Source organism: Pleurodeles waltl, chromosome 1_2, assembly GCF_031143425.1.
Source record: "Pleurodeles waltl isolate 20211129_DDA chromosome 1_2, aPleWal1.hap1.20221129, whole genome shotgun sequence".
NCBI lineage: Eukaryota > Metazoa > Chordata > Amphibia > Caudata > Salamandridae > Pleurodeles > Pleurodeles waltl.
In genome coordinates this window covers 1222568244-1222591190 of record NC_090437.1, presented here as the reverse complement: position 1 = coordinate 1222591190, position 22947 = coordinate 1222568244, and the positions used below count along the sequence as shown (strand labels likewise).

The 22947-nt window shown below is 46.2% G+C and overlaps 1 protein-coding gene across 1 annotated transcript; it reads left to right on the top strand.

Annotated features, from left to right (window-relative positions):
• Positions 1-3347: 3347 nt before the first annotated feature.
• LOC138249921 (uncharacterized) lies at positions 3348-8452 on the top strand. The gene is made up of 2 exons (XM_069204167.1): positions 3348-6030; positions 6557-8452. Exons 1-2 carry the CDS (start codon positions 4913-4915, stop codon positions 6666-6668), a joined length of 1230 nt encoding a protein of 409 aa, XP_069060268.1. The 5' UTR covers positions 3348-4912; the 3' UTR covers positions 6669-8452.
• Positions 8453-22947: the final 14495 nt, after the last annotated feature.

Sequence of the window (22947 nt, the reverse complement as noted above, 5' to 3'; positions counted from 1 at the left end):
TCACATTAAAATTCAGCCTAAAAGCTAGCTCACTGTGTATGTTTTGCTAACCGTAACAGGCCTAGATGGGACAGAATGTTTATTTTCAAATAAAAATAACAAAATGCTGGACAAATGCTTCAAAGTTATTTGTTACATAATTTACATGATTGTGATTTAAGGGTGAAATCAGATTTTTGATAAATTAAATGGAAAAGTAACTTTGCAGAGATGTACTTTTGGCTGCCCTAGCCAAACGTGGCCTAAAGCCAGATTTTTCACTTTGCCCCTCCATTGCTGAAACAGATATCCTTAGTGACCTTGGGTTAGAGGACAATAGCCTGCCTCTGAGCCCAGGAAGAACAGATGAGTATTAGCTGCTGACCACATAGCAGGGATTAACTATCTAAAACTGTTGGCATAACAAAGGGCAGCTTTAGCACTACCACTTTTAAATTGCAGATGGCCTTTTATTTGCCTGCTCACTGAAACAAAAAGCAGGAGAATACTTAATTCCAAGATGGCCCAGCTGATCAAAAAGAGGACTGGACTATGGCGGAGACCTATCTGGAGAGTCCTAGCGCCTAGAAGACTGCTCACTCTGAGAAGCTATGAGCTGCAGAACCGACTATGAGCAACATTTACTGTACTTTGAAAAAAGTGTGACTTAGGCATTTTTGTCCACTGGAGCAAGGTGTTGAGGCTTGTCCAGTGACATTGAACCCAAGCGGCCATTGAAAACCAGTTTTGTACCACTCTAAACATTTAGCTACACTGAAAACTAGTTCACATGACCTCACATCGAAGGTATCTGACCTTGTGGAGGCCTGCCTGCCTTCAAACAAGCCCTGCTGGAGGGCTTTGACTTCCAAAGAAGTGACTAAATCCAAAGGTAAATCCTTGGATAAGGGCAAGGTGGCAACGCTATCTGATCTGCGTAGCAACCTTGGTGGCTAAGAAATCCAGGTTTGTCCTGCTCCATGCTTTTGGCATCAAAACCAGCAACTTCAGCAGGATCTTGACAATGACATATTTGACTTTGAGGGACGCTTGCAGGCACAGCCTTGGACTTTGACCCACTGGAAGATTATGGCTTCCATTTCAGAGACTTAGGATCCGAGTTAGAGTTTGATGGTTAGGATTAGTCCATCACAAAGGTGACGGATATCCAGTTTTATGATCACCATTATATCCAATGAGAATGATAATATGGTGGGCGATATCTGTCACGTTTGTGACAGAGTAACCTGCGTGCTAAACTCTAAATCAGGCCCTAAGTCTGAAAGTAAAAACTCTGTCCAAAACAGCCCGCTTGGTATATCCAACATCTGCATTTTACTTTAAAACTTTAAGAAACTCACATCTCCAGTTCCTCCTAAGCTGCATGAATTGTTTTAATTTCTTTTTGCTTATTAAACGTTTTTATATATACATGCTCATGAAAACTATGTCAGGTTTGTGACTCACTATGGCTGCATTTCCCCTGCCTGTTACCTGGTCTGCTACTCAAGAAGCTCGAGGCCCAGTGGGCATCGACAAGAGATCTGTTATGTGCTCACTGCTTAATTGTCTTCATGCAAAATGGTGACCACTCTATAAAGTTTGGTTCCAGGCCCTAAAACATTATGCAGGTTGGCCACCTCAGTTTTTTTGCACATTGCAGAACTGGATGACAACATGCTGCTTAATGCTTAGTTTCAACAAGGCCCCAATTACAAGTGAGCCTGTAAATTCCAGTCATTGTGCATACCTTGGTTTGCTGCAGAATCAGAATAAATTGTGCAGCAAACGCTACATCTTTGCAATTTTCCTCAAAAATGTGAGAGGAAAATTGTCTGGTAAATTAACCCCAAGGGTGCCTGGGGCGAGCTGGTCTCATCCAGGAACACGGTTCCGGTGTGCTCTGGACGAGACCAGCTCATCCTGCATCCCGCCCACACCCCCCAGTCAAGGATGCAATGGCACCCCGACCCCCCCCCGGCAATCTGATGTCGTCAGTGCGCTCACAGCACGCCAACGTCATCAGAAGCTGCCGAGGACATGCTGGAAGTGTCAACACCAGGGCAGTGCGCGCTCTATTGGCGACTAGAATGCAAAAACCCAGCACTCTCAAAACAACGTAATTTATGCATTGTGCTGATATGTTGCTGTTTAACCTTTTGCATTGCATAGTTCAATCCTGAAGACTTATTTTGAATGTGCTTACAAATGCTGTTCATTTGCAATGTATTGCTGCAGGCTTTCAGAGTGTGTTAGGGTGTGGTCCCTTTCCAGGGCCTTCTAGAGACTTTCCCTGCAACATGTCTGGGTGTGGTTGTTGGCTGGGCCAAGACTCTATAAAAAGGAGCCAGCCCAGCTCCAAGTGCTCACTATTCAGAGGTCCTGGTGCAGAGCAGCAGCTACTTCCTGAGCTCCTGTCCCGGTGGCCTATGTGATCTTCCAGACATCTGACTTTCATTCTTCATTTGGAGATCCTTGTTCTAGGCGGTAAGACGGTGGTTGGGCTGGCCTCCCGACGCCGTTATCGAGAACTCTCATGTTCTTGGGCCTAATTCTTTTATGATTTGACAGAGTACTTTGCGCATGTGAAATATGCGCTTGAGTGTTTGTGACATTAGCAGGGTGACCTGCGAATCGGCAAGACGCGCGATTCGTGTCATGATAATTTAATCTTGTTATTCATTGCACGCTACCATTTCTTGACAGTTGCATGGTGGCTTAAGAATTGGCAAGACGCGTGATTCGTTTTATGGTGTTTTAACTTTGTTATTCATTGCGCGCTACCATTTCTTGACATTTACATGGGGGCTTAAGAATCGGCAAGATGCGTGATTCGTTTTATGGTGTTTTAACTTTGTTGTTCATTGCGCGCTACCATTTCTTGACATTTACATGGTGGCTTAAGAATCGGCAAAAGATGCGCTTCCCAAAGGGGGGCACATTACTGATGCCCATTTCTGCTCCCCATGGGACAGATCGGGCTATTTTTTTTAGGCCTATCTGCCCCCAAGGTGGCAGAAGCCACCAAGAAATGAGGGAACTTTTTTTGTTTTGCTCCCCTTAGTTTTTTTGTGCTGGGGCGCCCCCTTTCACTCCTTTTGGCAAGGGTCGCTCCCCCAAACAGGATACAGAGCTGTTGGCCATTTCTGCCTCCCTTGGAGGCACATCGGCCTATTTTTCTTAGGCCCATCTGCCCCGCCACTTAGGCACCAGGGACAATTTCTAAGTTCTTAGTGGCGGGGTGTTTGTCAACTGGTGAAGTATTTGTATTTGTGATTATAACAGTTTATTTCTTCTTTTTGCTCTAGTTCAAAGCTTTTGCTTCCTTTGCTGTGGATCCTTGCGGTTTTGGCAGTAGTGTCCTGCTATTTGATGGAGTTTTGTTTTGACCAATGACTTTGTGTTTCACCACTGCGCATATTAGTTGCTCAATGTTCACCAGTAGCACATGGTATGTTTTGTTCAGTTTAGCCGCCTATGGGCTTTGACATTGCATTAGTCATTACATTCTGTATTGTGCCTATTGGCTTTGACATGGCATTAGCCATTACTTTCTGTATTCAGTTGAGCCGCCTATGGGCTTTGACATTGCATTAGCCATTACATTCTGTATTGTGCCTATTGGCTTTGACATGGCATTAGCCATTACTTTCTGTATTCAGTTGAGCCGCCTATGGGCTTTGACATTGCATTAGCCATTACATTCTGTATTCTGCCTATTGGCTTTGACATGCTGTATCCAGTCTAGCCGCCTATTGGCTTTGACATTGCATGCCTATTGACTTTGACATGATGTATTCAATTTAGCTGCCTATTGACTTTGACATGCTATTAGATATTCTGCCTATTGGCTTTGACATGATATCATATATTACACTTTGTATTCAGCTTAACTGCCTATTGGCTTTGACATGATATTCAGCTCCGCTGCCTATTGGCTTTGACATGATATTATACATTACACTTTGTATTCAGCTCCGCTGCCTTTTGGCTTTGACATGATATTAGACATTGTATTTTGTATTCAGCTTAGATGCCTATTGGCTTTGACATGACACTAGACATTGCATTTGATATTTAGGTTAGCTGCCTATTGCCTTTAACATGACATTGCATTTGATATTTAGGTTAGCTGCCCATTGCCTTTAACGTGGAGTTCTGTATTTTTCCAAGCTGTGTTTTTGCACCAGAGAACCAAGATGTTTTGCTCTCACAGTAGACTAGACCTGATAAGAGAGAGTACATGGGCGTTGTTTCTCTTCCCTTGAGCTTGGGAACAGGAGTAGTCTTGGAGACCTGGCCAGTCTCCAAAGGGCTTGCTCAGTTTCCCAGGTCTGAGAGGAGGGGGCACACCTTTGTAACGAATGTAACAGGCTGCAGAGAGTCAGATTCGAATCTGCCGGACCTCGTGCTGGAGCTTGGCGCCAGTTGCCAGCATCCCGTGTGGGTAGATGACACTCTTTCTCGCGGCTGACAGGGGTCTCAGCTTGCAGACCTTAGAAAGATGTAGCTGTAAATAGTTCCTACACGGTGAAGTATTTGTTTTGCTTTGCATTCAATATTTTATAAATATAACCTGCTGTGTATATTGCAAACTGATATATTTTGTTTGATTAACGCGGACTTGAAAGCTACTAATTCGTCATTCATTCATAAACATTGTGGTTGGGGAAGAATAAAATAACAATAAAAGTCTTCTTTGACCTCAGAAGTGCATTTCTGTTGTGTTATGTTAGTGCTTAGAGACTAAATAAGAGGAAAGCACTACAATTGGTACCTGGAGTCGTGGGGTCGGTCATTAAGAAGTGATTAAAGGGGTTTGACGAGTTAGTAGATTTCTAAGTGCACACTTTAAAAGTGTAATTGTTTTTTGTTGTTTGGAGAATTACAGAAATTGTTTTCTGTTTGGAGAATCACAGTAGCACGGCAGACCATGTCTGAGAATACATGTGTTGATGAACTGCCTGATGGTGCTAAGAAAAACTGTGAATTGTTTTCTGTTTGGGGAATTACAGAAGAAAATGCATGTGTAGCTAAAAGGCCTGATAATGTTTTGAGAAATAATTCCTGTTGTATATATGTAGAAAACGTGTGTTTTGGAAGTAATGATGACAGAAAGGTCTGGATACCTTTATCTGCTTACAGAGAAATGCAGGAGAAATGTAGGAAGTTGGAACATGAAAATAGGAATTTACGTGAGCAAATTAGCCAGGATACGATAATTCAAAATTATGCTGAAAGTTATAAAAATGAAGAATCTTTCTTGTCCCATTCCAGTAATGAGGGGGTTAAGACAGGTCCGAGCTGCACTGAGTTTCCGTGTGAGCCAGGGTTTTTGGCAGCCAAAGTGCATTCCTTAACTGATAACACGGACGACGAGTTACCGTTGCAAAATGCACAAGTAAAACGAAGGATTTTAGAGCAAGACACCCCGAGTTTCATTAGCTTGTTTGATTTTTGGAAAAAGAATAGCCCTCATTTGAGAGAAATCCTAACACTTTTGTACATGGTCACTGTGAAAAATAATATGCAGCTGCGCGCTTGTGATTTGGCAAATGAAATAATGCAGACTTTAGGTTTCTGCGCAGTGCAAGAAGGAAATACTTATGTACATTTAAATCATGAACAAGGGAAGAAAATAGTGCCCCTAGCTAGAATCATACAATGGATCTGGTACTTGCAAGACAGGGCTAGAGTACCACAGATAAAAGAATTACCAATGAAATTGTGTGCACCATTTGAATTCGTGTCTACTGAAGATAAAAAGCATGTTTGTTTTACTAATGATTCATTGACTGAAATGTTGTTTTCTGGCACAGGAGAAGGAATGGAGTTGTATAATGTGTGTCAGATTTTAAAGCAAGAGCTACGTGAGATGTGTCATTTTTATGCTGATTTTTGGTTCTTTGATAATGTTTTAGCACCTAACTGGTTCAATTACCTTGCAGATGTTAATGAGAAAAATGCAGAGAGAGAAGTGTTCACCCAGAATTCTGCCTTAGTGGGGATGGCTATGTGGGTGCACCAGAAATGTGAAAAAGCCACTTACAGGTGGGCAGAGATGAGAGAGATGCACATTCCCCTAGATTTGATAAAAACTGTGCAGCACGCACAACAGCAATCTGTCATGCAAGCAGTCACAGAGCAGTTGGGGAGAGGAAAGTTACCAGAACAGAAATGGCAAATTGATCAGGTTTTAGGGAGAGTGATTGCTGCAAATTACCAAGGAAAAATCGAAATTATGCTGATACCTAGAAAAGAATCTGATTCATTCATACAAATTGGAGACAGAATGGCCCAACTTGACAAAAATGCAGTGAATGGAGGTTTGGTAAAGAAGGAGTCTGCCCCAGCCCTTCTGACAGTGCAAGAAAAGGGGAGCTGTGGCGCAGCAGATAAAAACCTCAGTGCTGATGTGTGGGCTGAAGCCCCAAGTGATCCTCCAGAACCTGCAGAAAATATAACAAAGGGCCTCAAAAACGTCCTGCTGATTATAAAACAGGGAAAGAAAGAGGAAGGGTGCAGTTTAAATGAAAAATGTTATTTGCAAGAAAAGTCATACTTGTTTCTTTTGCAGATCCTACCACGTTTCGCCACTGTCCCTGAGTGTGCTGTGTGGTCCCCCTTCCGGTGTGTGCGTGTGGGGTCGGGGAAGGGACCGAATCCCCAACCTGAACCTGGCTGAGTAAAGTGCCAGCACCATGGATCCATTTTGCGCAAACTGCGCCTTCAGTTCAAGTTCAACTTGTTTGCTGTGTTTTTTTTTTTTCCCCTCTCGTATGGAACTCTGACTTTTGCTTACCTTCCAGAAAACCTTTCAGGTGGACCGTGCACCTTTACATGAGCAGAACTCATGCCACATCAAATTGCTAACACTGTTGAATTAGAGACTCATTCAGAAAAAAAAAAAAAAAAAAATTGCCCAGTCTTTTCTATGTAGATGTATCTGATGTGAAAGGTTATGAGATCAATGTGTTAATTCACTTCTATTGCTTTACAGGGATTGCTTTGATCATTGAAATTTGATTTGCTGATAATGTTTTTTTTGTGCTGATGTTTTTTGTTTTTGGTTTGACACAAGAGATATGTGAAACAAAAATTCATTGGTCAAAGGGCGGAATGTCCTGCTATTTGATGGAGTTTTGTTTTGACCAATGACTTTGTGTTTCACCACTGCGCATATTAGTTGCTCAATGTTCACCAGTAGCACATGGTATGTTTTGTTCAGTTTAGCCGCCTATGGGCTTTGACATTGCATTAGTCATTACATTCTGTATTGTGCCTATTGGCTTTGACATGGCATTAGCCATTACTTTCTGTATTCAGTTGAGCCGCCTATGGGCTTTGACATTGCATTAGCCATTACATTCTGTATTGTGCCTATTGGCTTTGACATGGCATTAGCCATTACTTTCTGTATTCAGTTGAGCCGCCTATGGGCTTTGACATTGCATTAGCCATTACATTCTGTATTCTGCCTATTGGCTTTGACATGCTGTATCCAGTCTAGCCGCCTATTGGCTTTGACATTGCATGCCTATTGACTTTGACATGATGTATTCAATTTAGCTGCCTATTGACTTTGACATGCTATTAGATATTCTGCCTATTGGCTTTGACATGATATCATATATTACACTTTGTATTCAGCTTAACTGCCTATTGGCTTTGACATGATATTCAGCTCCGCTGCCTATTGGCTTTGACATGATATTATACATTACACTTTGTATTCAGCTCCGCTGCCTTTTGGCTTTGACATGATATTAGACATTGTATTTTGTATTCAGCTTAGATGCCTATTGGCTTTGACATGACACTAGACATTGCATTTGATATTTAGGTTAGCTGCCTATTGCCTTTAACATGACATTGCATTTGATATTTAGGTTAGCTGCCCATTGCCTTTAACGTGGAGTTCTGTATTTTTCCAAGCTGTGTTTTTGCACCAGAGAACCAAGATGTTTTGCTCTCACAGTAGACTAGACCTGATAAGAGAGAGTACATGGGCGTTGTTTCTCTTCCCTTGAGCTTGGGAACAGGAGTAGTCTTGGAGACCTGGCCAGTCTCCAAAGGGCTTGCTCAGTTTCCCAGGTCTGAGAGGAGGGGGCACACCTTTGTAACGAATGTAACAGGCTGCAGAGAGTCAGATTCGAATCTGCCGGACCTCGTGCTGGAGCTTGGCGCCAGTTGCCAGCATCCCGTGTGGGTAGATGACACTCTTTCTCGCGGCTGACAGGGGTCTCAGCTTGCAGACCTTAGAAAGATGTAGCTGTAAATAGTTCCTACACGGTGAAGTATTTGTTTTGCTTTGCATTCAATATTTTATAAATATAACCTGCTGTGTATATTGCAAACTGATATATTTTGTTTGATTAACGCGGACTTGAAAGCTACTAATTCGTCATTCATTCATAAACATTGTGGTTGGGGAAGAATAAAATAACAATAAAAGTCTTCTTTGACCTCAGAAGTGCATTTCTGTTGTGTTATGTTAGTGCTTAGAGACTAAATAAGAGGAAAGCACTACAAGTAGTTGTCCTGCAGTTTGCATAGTTCCATGTTTTAGGTAAGTAAAAGCAATTTACTACAAAGGAGTATTGTTGACATGCATGAATGACATGTTTGTAGGTGGTGTACTAAATGCAGTATTGTGTGTGAAATTGTCCTTAGATTTGAGCACAATGATATTTGTGTTGTCATATGTATAATTTTCTTTTTTCTTTTTCTTTTTAGTGGGTTATCATTGGTGATTGCTGTGTCTGTGCAGAGTAGTTGCTGGTGAGTAGCTTTTTCAGGACGTGAGTGGTTTAGTTTTTAGTACATAACTCTTTGTGATAAAGCTACACTTTGTTTATTACTTATTTTAATGCTGGTTGTTGTTGGCTCAGCAGGATGTTGGCATGCTTTTTGAGTCGTCTTTAGACCATGATTACGAGACTGACTCTGCATCTGAGGCAGAGGAGGAAGTGAGAGATTCTGGCAGTGAGTTTTCTGTCCAAGAGGATTCTTCTGATGAGGAAGCCACTCTCAGTGCAGATGAAGGGCCTGTTTTAGAGGAGGACATTGATGTGCCAAGAGTGCAGCAGCCTGGGGGTTTCCCATTAGAAGACCTGACACCTGGATTGCCCCAAACATGGAGCAGACACAGTTACCTGCATTTACTGGTCTCCCTGGGTGTAGAGTCAATACGGAAAACTTTGCCTGTCAATTTCTTTCACTTGTTTATGGACAATGTATTTTTGGAAGAGATTGTGGAGCAGACTAATTTGTATGCGGAGCAATATATGAGGGACAATGCTGGCAGACTTAGGCCTCAGTCTAGAACTACTCAGTGGGTTCCCACATATCTGGAAGAGATGAAAAAGTTTTTAGGTTTGACTTTTTTGATGGGGTTGATAAGGAAGCCGTCACTGGCTTCTTATTGGTCTACTAGTCCCTTGATATTTGGAGGCATATTTATACTCTGGAGCATATTTTTACTCTGTTTGCACCGATATAGCTTCATTTTTTTTTTACTCTAATTCGGTGCAAAACTAACTCAATATTTATACTTTGGTGCTAGACCCATCTAGCACTAAGGCCCTGATTTATACTTTTTTTGCACCACATTAACGTCATTTTTTGACTCAAAGGTGGCACAAACTTACAAAATATTGGCCCCTTATTTATACTTTTTGCTGCAAAACTTCACTAACTCAGTTTTGCACCAAAAAAGTTTAGCACCGGCTTGCACCATTTCTGTGCACCAGCCGGGCACCATATTTATGGAATGGTGCAAGCCGGTGCAAAGGGTAGGCTAGAGTGAAAACAAAATGACGTTAGGCAGGTTAGAGTCAAAATAAATGATTCTAACCAGATTTTCGATATTGCAGTTTTGCACCAAAAAGTATAAATAAGGCCCTTTGTTTTTAAGCAGTACATTCTTAGTAAGAGGGCACGGTATGGAATTAAGGGCCAGATGTAGGTAGGAAAAAAATAGCGAGTCGGAAATTGCGAGTCGTTGCGACTCGCAATTTCCGACTCACTAAATGGTATCCAAGAAGAAAAAGCAACTTCATTTTGCGACTCGCAAAAGAAGTCGCACCGCAGATTGCGAGTTCGCTGTTTGCGAGGTCGCTTTTTGCGACCGCGCTGAAAACGAACATGCAAATTGCGAGTGGGTGTCGCAAATTGCGACCGTTCCGCAAATTGAATGCAGGTGCAGCAGAACACTCTGGAAAAAACTTCCTGGCTCTTGATGATGACATCACAGCCAGGAAGTTAACTAATACACCTCGGAGGAGGGAGGACCACACCGATTTTAATCTGCTGAACTGCCAACAGGAGAAACAGCAGCTACCATGGCAGACACTCCCAGAAAGAGAAAATTTAAATTTGCTGAAAAAGAACTGGAGGTGCTGACTGAGGAATGCTGCCAGCACCATGAACAACGTTTTGGGAGGGCAGCCCTCAGTGTGCCAGAGGTGGGAAAAAAACGGATTTGGACAGAAATACAGGACAAGGTCAACTCCATGGGTGTGAGCCACCAGAGTATCGAGGAACTAAAGAAACTGTGGTATGACCTGCGCTCCCGGACCAAGGAGAGGGTGGCAGAGCGGCTCCGGGAGATGAGGGGCGCTGGAGGTGGACCATCCACCATACCACCACCCACACCCTTGGAGGAAAGAGTGGAGGAGACCTTGGAGCCAGAGGTAGTGTCCGGGATGAGAGAGCTGGACACTTCAGCGCCAGGACCATCAACCGGTGAGTACCATGAGACATGCATGTACACCCATATCTGCCATACCCCCACCCACCTAGTACACAGCAGCATGCACAACCAAAATAGCTCCATTTCAGAGTAGCAACCACCTGCATGGTGCATTATGGGCAATGTAGTCAAGTAGGCAGTTGATAGGCAACAGTTTATTAGGAAGTAGATAACAGATGGTAGATACTGACAGTGTGTTCCCTATGTCCCACAGGTCTCCCACACGACACCACCTCCAGCCACAGCATCCAGGGGCCACAGGACAGCCACCAGCCAGCACAGGACTCAGGACCAGCCACCACAGGGACCTGCACCACCCAAACACAGTCCCCTCCTGATGCACCAGTGGCCATACTGGAGAGTGAGCCAGCACCCGGTCCCAGCCACAGTGCCGGTGTACAGGACACGGAACCTCCACTGCATTGCAGGCAACGTCTAAATGTCCCTCCAGTACCACAGGGTGAGGCAGGGGACGCCTCCATGTCCGCCGCCGAGGCTGCACTCCTACGTGGTCAGCACCTACAGACACAAGAGATAAGGAACATATCAGGGGCCATGCAGCGCATGGAACAGAACCAGAACACAGGGCTGCAACTGGTACACACGGAGCTGCAACAGCTAAATACCCATGTTGGTGACCTTGCGCTCTCAATGAGACAACTGGTGTCAGAACTTATAACTGAGAGAGAGGGTGCAAGGCGCCGGGACAGGCAGCTCATCCACCGGCTGGACCGCATGTCTGCCTCCATCGTCCGGCTGGCTGTGAACACCACTGGGCTGTCAGGGCGCACGGTCAGCCTCCAGGTGGACATGGGCCACTTTGCCAGTGATGTGGCACGTGGGCTGGGACGTCTCAGCCACGCAGTAGATCTAATGGAGGCACGACAGGTGGCTAGGGGCGCGGCAGACACGCCGTAGGACAGCGAGGAGGGCTCCACCGTTAGCAGTGTCTCAGCCACAGACACCAGGGTGTTGCGCAGTGGTAGCGCAAGGCAGGGCACTGCTGACACACCAGGAACCAGCCATGCTAGGCGAGCACAGCGTAGAGTGTGAGCTACTCACTGTCCTTGAGTGGAGGCACATGAGGTTAATGTGTCCTCATGCCAGGTGGACTTTTACAGCCCCTGAACTGTAGTTTATGTAAATAGTTTTTTGGTGCACATTAGTAAATTCCTTGTTTGTTCCACTTCTCACCTGGACTCTTTGTGTGTGACATTAGTGAGTGTGGTGACAGTTAGCACGTACCTTCCAAAGTATTGGTTTGCAATGTGGTCCCGTCTCTGTCTGCCTTGATTTGCAATGCTTCAATCCCCATGATGGCGATGTGGTAGCTTTTGCTCGTCATCCTCCAAATCTGGGTCTTCTGGGGTGAGAGGTAGCCCACGTCTGGTGGCAATGTTGTGCAGTATAGCGCATGCGCCAACGATCTTGAAAGCTGTTATTGGGGTATACTGGAGGGCACCTCCACTTCTGTCGAGGCATCTGAATCTTGCCTTCAGCAGTCCAAAGGTCCTCTCTATGATATTTTGGGTCCTCCTATGTGCACTGTTGTATCGCCTCTCTGTCTCATTGCTGGTTGTTAAGTACGGGGTAAGTATCCATGGTCGTAGTGCATATGCACTGTCACCTGTTTGGCACAAAATGTACATTGTTAGCTGGGCATGGATGGGTTCCACATTGACCTGTGTGTATGTCTTCAAGGTGTATTCAGCTATACCTAGGAGGTATCCGTCTCCAAACTCCCCACGTTCTAGGCGTTGGTGTATCCCACTGTGCCTGAAAATGTAGGAGTCATGTGTACTCCCTGGAAATTTGGCAACCATGTCAGTGATAACATAATGGGCGTCACATACCACCTGGGTGTTCAGTGAGTGGGTACACTTCCGGTTGCGGAACAGATATTCCAGATTTGTAGGAGGGCATATTTGTATATGTGTCCCGTCTACACACCCTATTACATGGGGGAAGTTGGCAATCCTGTAGAATTCCAACTTGGTGCTGTTGATTTGTGCCTCATTCCTGGGTAGGTATATGTATCTGGACATGTGTGTGAGTATGGCATCTAGGAATGCTCTGAAGAACCGTGAGAGTGCACTTTGGGATACCCCACCTGCCACAGCAATGACCCGATAGCTACCCGAGGCCAAGAGGTGCAGTGAGCATAGCACTTGCACATGTGTGGGGATGGCACAGCCGCGCACAGTCTGGCGTTGAAGCTGCGGATTGAGTAGTTCTATTAAATCTAGGATTGCTACACTGCTAAGTCTGTATTTATCATATATCTCCTCCTCAGTTTGTTGGAAAAGTGTCTGCCTGGTTCTGTATATCTTCTCCTGTCTCTGGCTCCTCCTCCTCATCTACTGTGCAGTGTGGGCTCTCCTCCTCCTTGCTATCACATATATCTCCGCCATCTTGAGTAACCCAGGTGCCTTCTGGGTCTCCTTTTATACTTTGGTTCTGGTTACCACCTGCTCTGAGTTAGTGGTAAATTGGAAGTGCAAAATGGTTTTTTTACGACTAGTCGCAATTTGCGAGTGGCTAATGCATATGGTTTGCGACTCGCAAATAGCGACTTCCTATTTGCGGGTCACAAAATGGGGTCGCTATTTTTGCAAGTCGGTAATGGCTTGCGTCGCATTTTGCGAGTCGGAAATGGGATTTTTGCATCCCATTTCCGATTTTGCGGGGTCGCAAATTGCGATTCGGGCCATTTATGACTCGCAAAAGTTTGCTACATCTGGCCCTAAATTGTATATGCTGTCAGAAAGCAGTATAGGATACGTGTATAATTTCCGGGTCTACACTGGTAGGGATTCCAATATTGACCCTCCTGGTTGTCCGGCCACTTTTGGAGTAAGCGAAAAAAAATTGTAGGAACATGGTAGAAGACTGTTTAACAAAGGTCACCATTTGTACGTAGATAATTTCTACAATAGAGTGCAGTTGTTCAAGGAGTTGTTTAGAGTGGACACTGTCGCTTGTGGCACAATCCGTTCTAACCGGAAAGGCTATCCAAGGGAGCTTGTCTGTAAATAACTTGAGAGGGGACAGTGCAGTGCCTTGCGGAATAATGAGCTGCTAGCTCTGAAATGTTCAGACCGGAGGGGTGTGAACATGCTATCTACCATCCATGATGAGAGTACTTCCCCTGTGAATGTTTGGGGTCAGGTTGCCGAAGTGCACAAACCTGCATGCATTTTGGACTACAAAAGGGACATGGGTGGTGTTGATAGAGTAGATCAGAGGTTGGAACCTTACACTGCTCTTCGTAAGTCTTGCGTGTGGTATAAAAAGTTGGCCCTACATTTATTTCATATGCCCGAAGAGGTATCCGGAGGGAGAGCCGGATGTAGTGCCCCGATTGCCCTTCAAACCCTGGGCTGTGTGTGGCCGGCTGTTTTGGAAGTTACCACACAAACAAAATGTATTGGGAAATACCGTGAGCGTAAACTGCCTATTTTATATTTTCATATGTTCAGTTTCACGGTTGGCATTACTGTCATGTTTTTAGTTAGAGCTTTTGTGTTTGTAGTTTTGTACTTATTTTATAATTATTTAGTGGTTTCTTTAATGTTTATTTTAAAAAAAAGTGATGGCAGTCTGCGTGGGGTGGTGCTTGGCTGGCGGTGTGCGTGGGGTGGCCCTTGGCTGGCGGTGTGCGTGGGGTGGTGCTTGGCTGGCGGTGTGCGTGGGGTGGCGCTTGGGTGGCGGTGCCAGCCAAACATCAGTCCACACACTCCCATCAACTAGTGTGACTGCTGTATCAGGCATGTGGGCGTATGTAAGTGATGGGCCCTAGAGTGGCGCTGTCTGTCTATGCGAGTGTTGTAATGTGCTGGGCTCGTGGCTGTCGGCGTAAATGGTCTTATGCATGTCATGTATGAAAGGTGTGTGAATGGACTGTAAAACGGTTGGTGCCCTGAAGCAGCTTTACAGCTCACGAGCTGTGAGTCATTGGTTCAGTTTTTTGGCGTTTCAGTTATTAACAGTGCATTTCACTTTTGTGAAATCTCTTGTTAATAAAATGTGATCTACTGAACCATCACTCACCCTCGTGCCAAAGGCGTCGCAGCACACTTGTGGCATGCTAGGTGTCTCAGGTGGGACCCCGATGATGAAGCATGCCACCAACTTGGTTGGTGGGTGAGGGGTCTTTTTCACATAACCTAAGTCCGTTTCTTTTCACAATTTTAGTGTTTGTCACATCACAGACGAACGTGGACACATCAAAATGATATATTGCAAAACTACCTGTTTTCGGGGGGGAGGGGACACCTATGTTTTTGGTCCTGGGTCCGGCTTTCATCTAGGGAAACCTACCAAACCCAGATATTTTTTAAAACTAGACACCCCAAGGAGTCCAGGGAGGTGTAGCTTGAGTGGATCCTCCAACATTTTCTTACCCAGACTCCTCTGCAAACCTCAAAATTTGCTTACAAAAGCATATTGTTTACTGACTTTTCTCAGTAGGATCACTGCTCCAGCACAAAATTACTACTCCCCAGCGTTCCCCTAAAGATGTATAAAAGAAGAATATGTGCTTATCAACTCACAGTGGTATCCCCTCAATCTTTACAAGTTTTTGGCCTTTTTCTGTTGCAGGCACCTGGCCCACCCACACAAGTGAGGTATAATTTTAATCGGCAGACTTGGGGGAAAGTGTTTTTTTTAGCCAAATTTAGAGGTTTTGCAAAGGATTATGGGTAACTGAACCGGGTGAAAGACCCACAAGTCACCCCATCTTGGATTCCCCTAGGTCTCTAGTTTTCAAAAATGCACAGGTTTGGTAGGTTTCCATAGGTGCCGGCTGAGCTAGAGGCCAAAATCCACAGGTGGGCACTTTGCAAAAAACACCTCTGTTTTCTTTGGGAAAATGTGATGTGTCCATATTGTGTTTTGGGGCATTTCATGTCGCAGGCGCTAGGCCTACCCACACAAGTGAGGTACCATTTTTATCAGGAGACTTAGGGGAACATAGAATAGGAAAACAATTGTTCTGATGGATACAACTACCTGTGGATTCCTCACCTAATGAATACTCCCATTGCGCCAGCATTAGATGGAAATCTTCTTCCTAGCTTCCGCACGTCGATGAGGACGTCACATTTGCCCACGCGACGCTGTCTGACGTCATACAGGCAATAAGAGGTCCTCGCCGACGTGCCGACGTCAGTTCCCTTTTTTCCGTGCCATTCGAAACGGTTATCTTCGAGGGAGCTACTGTTGCTGTTTGGCAGTTACAGTGTGTTTTTGGCTGTGTATTTTTTTCTCTGAGGATACTATGGGGGTCATTGGCGGGAGCACCGCCAACAAGCTGGCGGTGCCCCGCAGGGCATTCTGACCGCTGCGGTTTTGCCGCGGTCAGAAGTGGAAAACCGGCGGTCTCCCACCGGTTTTCCGCTGCCCTTAAGAATCCTCCATGGCGGCGCAGCTCGCTGCGCCGCCATGGGGATTCTGACAGCCCATACCGCCATCCTGTTCCTGGCGGTTCGCCCGCCAGGAACAGGATGGCGGTATGGGTTGTCGTGGGGCCCCTGGGGGCCCCTGCAATGCCCATGCCAATGGCATGGGCACTGCAGGGGCCCCCGTAAGAGGGCCCCACTTTGTATTTCAGTGTCTGCTCAATTCTGAGCCGGCGTCCTCGTGGGAAGGGTGTTTTGCACTGGGCTGGCGGGCGGCCTTTTGGCGGTCGCCCGCCAGCCCAGTGCAAAACCCAAAATACCCTCAGCGGTCTTTCGACCGCAGAGCGGTATTTTGGAGGGGGGGAACTCTGGCGGGCGGCCTCCGCCGCCCGCCAGGATGAGAATCACCCCCTATGTCTCAGAGGAAGCCTGGTTTTAAGCCCTGTCGAGAATGTGGGGGCAAAATGTCGGTTACTGACCCACATTCGGACTGTTTGTGGTGTTTGAGATCCGACCATGATGTGGCCAGGTGTGATTCATGTCAACACATGAATCCAAAAGCCCTGAAGGAGCGAGAGGCCAAACTTTTTATGGCGAAGTCGAAGAGAAAGGAGAAGAGGCACCATAGAAAATCCTCCTCGCCGAAGTCTCATCTACGTCATCGAGACTCCCGGCGCCGTTGGGAATCACGGTGCCGGTCGAGTAAGGAGAGGTCTCGGTCGAGATCGCCATCGACTCGGCGTCGGAAGACTTGGGAGGTCAGCCCCACAGTCACTCCTCATCCATCGACGGCGTTGCCTTCTCCAGCCTCACCGACTTTGCCCGGGTCTTCAGGCCAGCCGCCTTCAGTATTTGAGGTGCCACAGCCTCAAATGTTCTACCGACGTTGCAGACGTCGAGGCCGGCGACGGTGTCACCTTCGATCCAGGCACCCCAGTATCCGGCTTTTCCGGCCCCTGGAGCCGATAATATTGCATTTTTAAATGCGATGTTTTCCATCTTTCAGCAGATGGCTCCAGGTGGCGCACCGGCTGGGCTTTAGGGTCCTTTGGCTTTCAGTTTGGGTGCTCCGGCTCCGCTGCGACCAGCACCCTTCATGCCCTTTCTCCCCCTGGGGAACGTGGGCTCGGCGCCGGTGTCGGCTCCGGTGGCTCCAGAGACTTCGGCTCCGGAGGTTTCGGCTCCATCGGCTTCGGTGTTTCGGCCAGTGACGCCGTCTGGGCCTTCTGCGACTCTGAGGCAGTTTTCTCTTCATCCGACTCCTGGTTCGCGCCGAAGCTACCTGTGGCGCCTGTTCACCCGGCGTCGGACAGATCCGGTGATCGGCGTCGTTCTTCGACATCTGCTGACGCCATGTCAACGCCGAGGATTGAGGAGAGGCTGCATTTGAGGAGACATGCTCTCCGTCTCTTGGAAGAACAAGAGTATCAGCAGGTCCTGGAGAAAGGAGAAATTGAGGACTCTGGCGAGGGTCTTCATGGGCTGGACACCGCTAGTGGCCTTGATACTTCCCCTGAGTGGGACTTGTCATCTCCAGGGGAGTATACTGAAGAGGCAGACACTTTTCATGCTGTGATAAAGAAGGCAGCTAACTTCCTGGAACTGCCTTTGCCGGTAACTGAGGCGAAGCAAAATCTGCTGACTGAGGTTTTACATCCGGCCTCTACATCAGCAGAACCTCTTTTGCCATTTAACGAGGCGCTGCTGGAACCTGTGTTGGAGGTCTGGAAGAAGCCGGTATCTTCCTCGGCTGTCAATAGGTCTGTGGCCAGGAGATATCGGACTGCACCAACTAACCCTGGCTTTCTTTCCAGACACCCTACGCCTGAAAGCTTGGTGGTCCAGGCTTCCTGTTCGACAAGATCTGCGCCTGGATCTTTTCCATCAGTGCCGGCGGACAGGGACTCCAAAAAGATGGATACGCAATCCAAGAAAGTGTTTTCGTCATGTAGCATGGCGTTAAAGTCCACCAATGCTACGTGTATTTTGGGGAGGTACATTTATGCTCTGATGGACGAGATAACATCTACGCATACAGAGGTTCCTCAAGGACTGTTGAATCTCGTGTCAGACGCTCAAGCTGCTGCAACCCAGGTTATCCAATCTGGGTTGGATACAACTGACTCGGTGGCCAGAGCGATGGGCATGGCTGTGGTTGCGAGGAGACAGGCTTGGCTTCGCAACTCAGGCCCCTTGTCTTTCTCTACAATTTTTCCTTCCAAACATAAGAGAGTGTGTAAAAAAGACTTCTATTTGAGAAATGCCCTGTAATTCACATGCTAGAATGGGCACCCCGGAATTCAGAGAAGTGCAAATAACCACTGCTCCTCAAAACCTTATCTTGTGCCCATTTTGGAAATACAAACGTTTTCTTGATACCTATTTTTCACTCTTTACATTTCAGCAAATGAATTGCTGTATACCCAGTATAGAATGAAAACCCACTGCAAGGTGCAGCTCATTTATTGGCTCTGCGTACCTAGAGTTCTTTATGAACCTCAAAGCCCTATATATCCCTGCAACCAGAATAGTCCAGCAGACGCTTTCAAAAATCTGACATCGCAGGAAAAAGTTACAGAGTAAAACGTAGAGAAAAATGGCAGTTTTTTCCACCTCAATTTTAATATTTTTTTATTTCAGTTGTTATTTTCTGTAGGAAACCCTTGTAGCATCTACACAAATTACCCATTGCTGAATTCAGAATTTTGTATAAGTTTCAGAAATGTTTAGGTTCCTGGGATCCAGCATTGGTTTCACACCCATTTCTGCCACTGACTGGAAGGAGGCTGAAAGCACAAAAAATCATAAAAACGGGGTATGTCCCAGTAAAATGCCAAAATTGTGTTGAAAAATTGTGTTTTCTGATTCAAGTCTGCCTGTTCCTGAAAGCTGGGAAGCTGGTGATTTTAGCACCGCAAATCCTTTGTCATTTTCAGGGAAAAAAGCACAAGCCTTCTTCTGCAGCCCTTTTTTCACATTTTGTTGAAAAAAACGAAATTTTCACTGTATATTGGCTAATTTCTTGGCCTCCTTCAGGGGAATCCACAAAGTCTGGGTACCTCTAGAATCCCTAGGATGTTGGAAAAAAAGGACGCAAATTTGGCGTGGGTAGCTTATGGGACAAAATGTTATGAGGGCCTAAGCGCGCCTTGCCCCAAATAGCCATAAAAAGGCCTGGCACCTGAGGGGGAAAATGCCTGGCAGCGAAGGGGTTAAGATACATGTGGAGTTTGGTGCAGAACCAATTCCACATCTCGTTTCCCATTTTCAGTGGGAACATTGACAATTAAAGGTAATTATTGCACTAGTAAATACCTCAACCTGAGGGCATTGATGATAAGGGCCCAAGAATATGATAATTCATTTTCTCTCATAAACTGAAAATGGTGGCAGCAAAAGCCAGCAAGCCGGAGGAGGACTGCCCCAGCATGACAGCCGCAAAACACGAAGTCATGGCAAGCATCAACAGCTGGGTCCAGGATTACTGTAGCTGACGAGTTGTGCTCTGGCACTTCTCTCTAGCATTGCACAGCCATTGTTCGCTCTTTCCCCCGGGGAGCTGTCAGTGGCTCCCTGAGACATGCTGCAGCCTGAGCCACCTCTAACGGCATCTCTCTTCGTCTTGCAGCCGCCTGTACGGGCTCCTAAGGCTTTATGAAGATGGCACCATATCCAAGCCCCTGTTGGTGAAGATAAGCTTGGCAGTGGAGTGGCACTGAGAGCTACACTCTCTATCTCTGCCCTTAGTCACTTGTACACTCATCACACCGCTAAAGTTAATGGGGCACTCCCAGCGCTGGTCCAAAGAAAGAGCTACCCCTCAGTCACTTATGACTGGCCTTTTTTTTGCTTTTTGTTGAAGATTTGTGAGTGTTTACACTCCTAGTGCGTTTACAATGTCTTCTCGTAAGACCGGGTTCAAGCCCTGCAGGTTCTGTCATTGGGCAATGTCCATGATGGATCTGCACCTCATCTGCCTTTGGTGTCTAGAGCGTTACCATGACCCGAATTTATGCTCCGAGTGCTGAGCCATGAGTTCAAACGTTTTGAGGGAGCAGTCCCTAAAGCTCATGCGACTTGACTCAGTGTAAGTCCTGATCTTTGTCAAGAGGAAGTTCCCAGGATCAATCGCTGAGCTCCCCCATATCGTAATCCCACTCCACGTCCTTTGATTGATTGGGTAAGTCAAGGCACAAGCAAAAGTAGTACAAGAACAAACATTCTTCAACTTCGCCCTGTCTGTTGACCAATGAAACAAGCAAAAGGGAGCATTGTTGCATTAGGCCTCTGTCTGTGGGGCCTGTGTCTAGGTCTCTGGCGGAGTCCTGACTCCATATCAACTTGCTGGAACTCCTTGCGATCAGGCTAGCATTGAAAACATTTCTTCCCTCTCTCAAGGGGAAGGTAGTGCCAGTGTTCACAGACAATATCACCTCCATGTGGTACTGCAACAAGCAGGGCAGAGTGGGGTCGTGGACCCTTTGTCAAGAAGCTCTGCACCACTGGCTATGGCTGGAACAACAGAGAATTTCCCTTGCGGTTCAACATCTAGTGGGCTCTCTGAACGTCAGAGAGGAAAAACTCAGCTGTCAATGCACAGACGATCACGAATGGCATTTCCATCCAAAGGTGGTGCAGGGTCCCTTTCTGCAGTGGGGGGAGCCTAGGTTAGATCTGTTTGCATTTGCAGAGAATGAACAATGCCAGCAGTATTGCAGGTTGGAGTTCCAAAGGAGGCAATCACTCTGCAACACTGTTTGTCTCGAGTGGAACTCAGACCTCCTGTATGCATTTATGCCCATACCACTTCTGCCCAGAGTTCACAAAAATATCAAGAACCACCAGGCCCGAGTAATCCTTGTGGCTCCAGACTGGGCATGAAGGATCTGGTATCCTGAGCTATTGAGCATGGCCATCGATCAGTCTGCCCCTTTGGAAGGATCTTCTGTCACAGCAGCAGCGGAGGGTTCTCCACCCAAACCTGGCCAGTCCCTGCCTTCTTGCGTTGAGATTGAGCAGCGACAGTTGACAGCTTTCGACCTGCCGTCTGAAGTCTGTAATGTAATTCTGCCAGCCAGGCATCCCTCTACCAAAACGGTATACACCTGTCATTGGAAGAAGTTTGTGTCATGGTGCACACACAAGTCTGTTAACCCCCTTTCTGCCCTTCTCTCTGAGGTTCTATTGTTTATACTTTTGTTGGCCCAGCAGGGCTCTGCTATGGGCACTCTCAAAGGTTATTTGCCTGCAATCTCTGTTTTTTCATGATCAACCTTCTTTGTTTAAATTTCCTGTTGTAAATAGGTTCCTTAAAGGCGTTACTCATAAGTTTCCTCTGTCCCCATTCATTATGCCTCAATGGGACTTGAATTCGTTTTTGACATTTCTGATGTGCGTTTTGAGCCTCTCCACAATTGTCCTCTCAGGCTTCTCACTTTGGAAACAGCCTTCCTTGTGGCCATCACATCTGCTCCCAGGGTGAGTTAGCTGCAGGCATTGTCATGTAAGCTGCCCTACCTTTCCATCTATCATGACCAAGTGGTGCTGCACACTCTGCCCTCCTTTCTGTCAAAAGTGGTCACTCCCTTCCATGTAGGCCAATCCATCACCTTGCTTACATTTTATGCATCCCTGCATCCTTGTAAGGAAGAGAAGAGACTCCACTGCCCCGACAAAAAAAAAAAGCATTTGTGTTCTACCTTGATTGCACTAAAGAGTTCGGAGTGGATGATCAACTCTTTGTTGGTTATGTGGGTGCGAAATAAGGTCGGGCAGTGCAGAAGAGAGCTATCTCCAGATACTCTGCATTAAAATGTGCTATATCTTGGTTAAGAAGCAACACCCTGAGGCTTTGCATGCTCATTCTACCAGAGCTAAATCTGCAACCACTGCATTAGCATGCAGAGTTCCAGTCCTGGATATCTGTCAGGTGGCAACGTGGGCATCTCTGCACACATTTACCAAGCACTACTGCCTGGACAGTCAGGGTCATAGGAACGGTCATTTTTCCCATTTCGTCCTGCAGGACTTTCTGGTGTGATCTTAGTTCGCAGACCCACCTCCGGGAATGGTATTGCTTTGGTATCTATTCTAAGGTAAGGAATCTGCAACTAGATGTCTCTATCAGATGGACAAGTTACTTACCCATTTTCCCTGTTTTGCAAACTGATTTCTAGGTACAAGGATTCCTCTTTCAGGGCCCTAGTTTTGAAGGACCAGTGGTCAGTGTTCTTCAAGGCTCTGCGCTTCTGACGTGAAATGTTGTGAAAAGAAACTGACATCAGCGAGTGTGGGTGGCACCTATTTAGGACACACAATGTCATTTCCAGGCCCAACGACGGACGCAGAGCCAATTTGCACCACCTAACGGCATGCAGGGGTACTGCTCAAGAAAAATCTGTGGATACCGACAGACTGGGGAAATTCTATGGTAAGGAATCCGTAACTAGAGATTGTTTTTACCGGATAAGGCATTAACGAAGGTAAGTGTTAGACTTGGCATTCTTGGCGTGGTCTCCCCTAACTTTTTGCCTCTGTTTCCCAGGTTGCTGGATTCTGTTTTTGCTGTTTTTGTTACTCTGGGCACTTTACCACTGTTATCTAGTGCTAAAGTGCAAGTGCTCCTATGTAAAATGTATGTGTAATTGGATTTCCATGATTGTCATATTTGATTTACTGGTAAGTCCCTAGTACAGTGCACTAGAGGTGCCCGGGGCCTGTAAATCAAATGCTACTAGTGGGCCTGCAGCACTGGTTGTGCCACCCGCATTAGTAGCCCTGTAAACTTGGCTCAGACCTGCCACTGCAGTGTCT